This window comes from Ascaphus truei, chromosome 13 (genome assembly GCF_040206685.1).
Source record: "Ascaphus truei isolate aAscTru1 chromosome 13, aAscTru1.hap1, whole genome shotgun sequence".
NCBI classification, from domain to species: Eukaryota; Metazoa; Chordata; class Amphibia; order Anura; family Ascaphidae; genus Ascaphus; species Ascaphus truei.
This window is the reverse complement of record NC_134495.1, coordinates 8,185,412-8,192,549: the sequence shown is the minus strand read 5'-3', so window position 1 is coordinate 8,192,549 and position 7,138 is coordinate 8,185,412. Positions and strand designations below refer to the sequence as shown.

The 7,138-nt window shown below is 41.1% G+C and overlaps 1 protein-coding gene across 4 annotated transcripts in view; it reads left to right on the top strand.

Moving 5' to 3' along the window:
• The window catches only part of SBNO1 (strawberry notch homolog 1), a 31,943-nt gene continuing 24,805 nt past the window's right edge, over positions 1–7,138 (top strand). The window contains exons 1-6 of one of the 4 annotated variants that reach the window (XM_075568333.1): positions 1–372; positions 2,758–2,889; positions 3,327–3,431; positions 4,853–5,159; positions 5,684–5,728; positions 6,471–6,571. In XM_075568333.1, the coding sequence (XP_075424448.1) occupies positions 2,758–2,889; positions 3,327–3,431; positions 4,853–5,159; positions 5,684–5,728; positions 6,471–6,571 (690 nt within the window). In that variant the 5' untranslated portion in view covers positions 1–372. The remainder of the gene's footprint in view (positions 373–2,757; positions 2,890–3,326; positions 3,432–4,852; positions 5,160–5,683; positions 5,729–6,470; positions 6,572–7,138) is intronic. The other 3 variants (XM_075568334.1, XM_075568335.1, XM_075568336.1) reach the window with 3 other exon arrangements.

Here is a 7,138-nt window from a genome sequence, read left to right as displayed (position 1 = left end):
TCCAGCGTCGCAGGAGGAGGGGCTGCTCGTCCCCGCGTCACGTGACTCTAAACCGCCGCCCGCTCCCTATAACCGAAAAAAAATTAAAATAACAATTATCAAGAGGAAAAAAAAAAGAACAGCAACCGGGTGCCCGAAGATGGTTTCTGTGGGGGAGGTTCCCGGAGAGAGGCCGGACGTGTCTGCGGCGGAGGGGAGGCCCGCGGAGCTGGCTGGGCGCGGGTCACGTGGTGCTGCGCTGTGGTGTTTCCCCGGTAAAGATGGCGGCGGTGAGGTAGAAAGCGTCGGGTCCCAGCAAGAAGCAGCAGCTTCAAACCTACCCCTACCGAGTGAGGCGCGAGGGGACCGGGAGACGGCTCCGGAACCGACAGAGTGAGTGACGGAGGGAGGGGATCCAGGCGAGGCTCGGGTCACACCGCGCGAGGCCTTGTACTTAACTCACAGGGGCCCGAACACCGCGCTTCTCCCTCACACCAAGGCGGCCCTTCCATTGTCGGGGGGGGGGAGGGGGTCGTCACCGAGGCCTTGTGTATGGGGGAGTAGGGTGGGGGGGTGTTCGGTTGTTACGGGGTCACGGTTATAAGGGGTGACCCTGGGCCATGTTTATTGGGGTGCTGGGGGTGCCGTTTACACGGGGCCTTGTTTATGATGGAGGAGTGGGGCAGAGTGATGGCCCGGGATCCCTCCGTAATAATAATACCCCCCCGTCCTATCTGCGGCTGCACCCTGCGGGAAGGGGCCGCTAGTCACTGCTGGGAGAACGGGCATTTATTGTTGCTGTATTTGCATGTTGGTAACATCTTGCATTCTAAGTTCCACGAGGGCCGTACAACACTGCCCATAGATATTATTATTTTATTATTATTTTATCTCCTGGGCATTAGATTAGTCATCTTGCTCTATCGCAACCCGGAAGTTTATATTCTGAACACGTGGTAAGGTAAGGGGGAGGTTAGGAGTTTCAGGGGCATTTGTGTTGCTGGACATGTTTGGGGGGCGGGGGGTAGTGTGATCGCTCTTTACAATTATTTTAGGACACTAAGGTTGCCTCAAACAGACCCCATTTGTACACATGGTGCCCTGGCCATGAAGGCTGATTATATGCAGCTCGGTTGGTTCCATGATTAACAAACACGTGTTCAGTTTTCCACATTTTCCTTGGAACGTGTAAGCACACCGTTTTATCATTGCTGGTAACTGAATTTTGTCACAATTTATATGTACAGGTGTTTTTTGTTTCGTTCAACATGCATCATATTAGTTGAATGGATACATTTTGAGGAACCTGTACGTATTTGGGAACCTCAGTAGATTGCTGGGAATGTTGTAAATATAGATTATTCAAAGTTTTCTAAACCAATTATATGTTGTATGAAATGTTAGTCCAGTAATACCTTTTAAAGTTGAGCCTTTTATTGTAGCATGCTGTCAAGTATGTATCTATCACAGTTTGTGATTTGAAGTTTTGATTATTTTGAGCTAAATATTGTTTTTTGTCCCATGTAATGCCTGTAGTTTAAATGTATTACAAGTTGAAAAGGCATAATGAGTACAGTATTCTCTGGGGGAAAAATCTCGCTTTATACAGTACTTATTTGTGTGTGTGTGATAGTAATACTTTAAGGCACTGACCATGACATATGAGGAGTGTTCCTCACCTTCATATGTCCTTTTCATCTGCAAGTAGATTCCTTGTCTCCGTTGTATGGTTGAGACCAAGTTGGTATGGCCTGTATGATTTTGTCATATGTGACTTTCACGTGCAGAAAACTTGCACATGTTGGCTAATTCCAACTTTTATGTAGCAACCATAATTTTGTAAAGTATGTTTAATTGAATAATTTATTTTTTCTGCAATATTATTGGGGGAAAGAAATAGTGTGTCTGAGACTTTGCATTAGCAAAAAAGTACTTAACTGAATATATTACGTTCTGGAGAAATGAATGGGCACAATTTTTCTTTACAGTACACTAACAGTCTTACAACATGGTGGAAAAAACAAAAAATAAAAAAGCGCCAAATGGGATGTTACTACGAATATGGGCAATAAGCAAGAGTTGTAAAAAAATAAAAACAAAAACAAAAAACATGTGACATGAACCAGATATAGAGTTTGACCACAACCCCATATTGACTGCGCTTCTAACTTTTTTCTTCTTTGTTACAACATGGTGCACTGGATTTTTCTTTTCATTAGGTAACTTTTAAACATATGGCCCTGCAGAAACCACTTGCGTATGATTTGAAGGCTAATCATCTCTTTTTCATAAAGAGTTTCTTTTGTAATATTTCATTGCATACATCTTTTAGTTTCCAATGACAAAAAGAATCACTCTAAAGACAACTGCCACTCTGTTTCCCTAACTAAAATGGTTGAAAGGACTTAACCTGTACTTAACACTGATCACCATAAGGGCTTTCTCATTACAATGTGAAAGGTTTGTAGATAAAGTTGATTTAGGTGAGGTCACAATGCTCCAGTTTGGCTCTGAGGCAAACACACTTGTTATCCATGGGAAAACCTTTTGTTCCGTGGTATTTCCACCAATAACAATTTAGTGAAACGGGTATGTTGCATTTCATGTTCTACTCTTCTCGGTATTTGCCATATTTCGGTAGGAGAGCACTTGCATTATCATACCGCCCTCACTTTCACATGAGAATTCATGAATATGTGCTCTTAGTTTCTCCTTTGACATTTTGAATATATATGAATATATATTTAATTATTTATTGCATTTGTTATTATTTTTAAGATGATGGATCCAGGGCAAGATCTGTTGCTTGCTGCTCTGAGTGAGTGCGGGATCAGTCCCAATGATCTGTTCGACAGCGATTCTTTGGATATTGGCCTCATTGCCCCAGCGCCAGTTCCAGCCATTCAGCAGGTAAGTAAAATGTCTTTGTAATGTGAAAGTTGAAGAGTTTTAATGCAGTAACCTTCCTTACTGCAGTGTTAATTTGCAGATTATATTTTTAGCAGCTGTGTTTGGCTTATTAGAAATCTAGTCTAAATATTCATTTAGTTAGAATATATACTATGACAAAGGGGAAGTGTTTGGTTTCTTGTGCTTTGCTGTTCCTCCATATTTTACATTTAACCCATTTGTAGCATTGTACATTGTGGTGGATAGGCTTCAGAATCTTATAAATGCTATCAATATGTGTTGGTTACATATTGACTAAGTAGCTGTAATTGACACTTTCACTTTTTAAAATATTTTGAGGATGGTGCGCTGACTGATTTTTCAGAGTAGTAAATGTTCATGAACTCTAAGTTGTACATCCAGTAGAAAAGACCCATCTTTCCTTTCTTTCTTTCCAGTCAGTGCCAACTAGTGCTTTAGATTTAGGCAAAGAGACTGAAGCAGCAGTTTCTATCAAACAACAAGCAGTGGCTGTACCTACCCCAACACTATTAAATGTCAGGGTAAGACATGACATTTGTTTAATCAGTGTTCTCGGTACAGAATTTGAACTGTTACCATGTTTAGATTGCCTATTCTTGCCAGTCCTCCCCCTCAAAGGCTGCCTGCCTGAGTGTGTGCATAACTGTGTGAAGTTTATTTTGAGATGTGATATAGGCAAAACTAATGTGGCATTGAGCGAAGTGATTTGATTGGCAGCCCAGCCCAGGAACTGGTTTTATATGTTGGGTACCAGTAACTTGTTATGCATTGTACCTAGCAAGTTAATGAACTTCTCGGCCAAAAGGACATGTAACACATTCCTCTGCCTTCCCCTCAGTGACCTGTTTAAAGCACCAAACCCTAAAATAAAACAATTGATCTTTTTTTACCTGTTCTGAACCAAGGGTCCCTGTAGATGAAAGTAGTGCGGTTCTGCTCCGGTATGCCACTAGTTCCAATTATATAGCACACGTTCTTGTGTTCACTGCCATTGACTTGAATGATGACCTGCCCGGCAGTTATGCATGTTCCCCATAATACTTCAGTTAAAGATACAGTCCGTGATAGCCAACCAAAGACCAACGTTTTGTAAAGCATTTAACAATCAAATTGGCGTCCTTAAATAAATGTATTTGTTCATTTGGAAATTAAGCACTTTTTTCAACTTTTGGGGGGTGGGGGGGTTGAGTGTTGTAATTTTAATGTTTCCTCTACTCATGTCCTGCCCTGTCCTTATTGGAGAGCCATTAAAGGGAAGGCGCATTGCCTCTGCAAACTCTTCATGAACAAAGTGACATTGCTCAAAACGGATTAGCCAGAGGAAACCAATCCCCTCCAGTGTGTTTATTAAGTTGACAAACGTTACAAAATATTTGAAAATACTAGTGGGTATTAACTATATCAGGGACAGCTAACTCCAGTCTTAAAGGGCCACCAGCAGGGCACGTATTAAGAATATCCCTGGTTCAGCACAGGTGTCTAAGTCAACAACTGAGTCATCTGTACTGAAGCAGGGAGATACTTAATACCCGTGGACTGGATTTGGCCACCCCATACCCATATTTAACCTCTTTAAAGGAGCAGTCGTATCTAAAGTGGATCCACCGTAGTTATTCGTTGTCTCCCTGATGTCTCCAGGGTTCAGTGGGCAAACTAGATCAGGGCTCACCAGTAGAAAAGGCAATGACATAGTAGGGTTTTTACTGGTGACCTTGGCAGCCATGTTTGTAGCACCATATGTGTAGCGATTTGTGCCAATACCAATATAAAAAACCGACATATCTCTGGCACACCGGGGGGGGGGGGGGTATCCCTGGATGTCAGGGGACCACAAATGGGGTACGCTGCAGGGTTGTTGCTTTAACATGTATAATATATTAGGACTCGTTCGGCTCTTTGAAGGGACTTTCGCTTAACGTCATCTTAATTCTTCCCATTGCAGCCTCCATCAACCACAACATTTGTACTGAATCAAATCAACCAGTTACCAACTCTAGGTAACACTGTAGTGATGACAAAAACAACACCTGTTACCACTTCTCGCCAGACCATCACAGTAGCAAAAATCATTCAGACCAACGCTATGACAAGACCATCCACAGCCTCACCTGTAGTACAGAACACGGTGACGACTGTACCTGCCAAGGAACAGATTCAGCTGAAGGATTTACTGAAGAACAGTAGTCTGAATAAGCTGATGAAACTGAAACCACCTTCCAACATTGCTCAGCCAGTGGCAACAGCTGCCAGTAAGTACAACCCCCGGCCTGGTGTAAAAATGGCTGTTTTTGTAATCCCTTTTTCCTTAGGAGGGGCCTGTAATGTGTCTGACCCCACTAGCAGGTTAAAGATTAAGTGGCTTTATTTGTAATTACATCTGCCTCTGTTAACAATCTCATTGGATAACCACTTTAGATGCAAAACACCAAAGATTGTGAATATCTCCCTTGCTCTGATCATTTTACTTTAAAAGCCAAAGAAGCGCATCCTGATAATTGGAGTAACTTTTATCCCAATACTACTTTTTGTCTGGTCATGTCTGACATAATCCGGATTATATATCCACATGCTATTGTGGGTGTGTTGCAATAGACATCCTAATAGGAGTTTACTACCGGTACATGAATAGCAGTTTCTAGTAATACTAAGGCGTCCTTTTTTTATTTTTTGGTATTTTGTGGTCAGGGTGCTACAATCTTAAAGTAATAGTATATCATATGCCTATTAGTGCAAACATCTTTAAAAAAGCCTATACATGTTACCTTTCTTACAGAATTTATTGTATACTCTCCAAAGGTGGTATGCGCCACCAAACCAGGTAAGGTCAGAGGTTGGTTTTCGTCTTTTAAACACTGCACATGGCTGCTTTCTGTCTTCCAGTCTGGGAAATATTCACACTTTTTTTGAGTAAGCATATGCACGTCACTGGAGCTAGTTAAGTGTGCACTGTTCAGGTTTTAAGTATGTTTCTGCAGAATTTTAAAGATGCCGTCCATACATCACCGATTTACTGGGAAATTTTCCAATGTGACTCCTTCGACGCTTGCATTGAACTAGTTTTGGTTGTGAAGCAGGTCTTGGTCAATTTGCTACATGAAGGCCACTTCATCCAGGCCCCAGATTTCTGTTTTTCTTCCACCTGGATCTGTTCAAGAGGAAAATACAGACGGTTCTCATAATAAAATAAAGATTGGGTTTCCGAAAATATAAATAAAAGCGTTTTTTTTAATTGAAGAAAGTGTCTACATTTTTGCAGACTTTACAATTTCTTTGATAGGCTGGGTGATCAAGTAATTGTTACTACAAGGCAGAGCTTGACATACTGTTGTGGTAATTTCATTTTAAACCATCATTATTATATAAAGTTTCTTACACTCAGCAAATCTGGATAATGTTTACATGGACAACTGCTTTAAATATTATAGTTTTGCATCTGGGTGGTATAATGGTGTATTATATATATTTTTTATTATTATTTAACTTGCATTCGATTTTCTTCCAGTGTTGGATTGATTTTGTACATTCCTTAATGGTAAAACATCTATCGTTTTCTTTTATAGCTGACTTACTCAATGGAGCAAAAAAAGACATTACTAACAAGGAAGTAACACGGATATGGATCAATGATGATATCAAGATGAGAAGTTTTTCTCCTACCAATGTAAGTGCACATAGTTTCGGACGACTGAGAATGTGGGCAGTATGTGTTCGGTATTTAAACAAGAGTATTGGTTTATACAGTTATTACCCTTTTCAGTGCTGGATGCCTGGGGGCATCAGAGTGCCACTGAACATCTGGCATTGAGTCATGTGATCACTTCCGTAGCAATCATGTGACTGCTGCCAGATACGGTAGTGGAGGGGCTGCGCAAGGCATTTTGCCGTGATGTACCTGGGACGTCAATAGGGCCTCTGGCGTGCCTTGGTGCATTGTGCCAGGTATATCATTAGGGCACTGAAAAGGGAACCCTTGTATAATCAGAGCTCTAGTTGTATAATTTGTTCAAACCCTTTATCTTAAATTCTGATTTTAAAAGAAAATTGTAGTTTTGTTAAATGAAAATCGTGTGAAATATAGAAGCATATGATCTACAGGTCTAATTTTTCCTAGGTAAAGTAATGTGTGTAACCTCTTAGTTACCATTCGGACACCCCCATAAATGTGTTGACTAGTTTCTAAAAGCGTCGACTTCGGATCCCTGTAAATACCAGATTCATTGTTTTACAG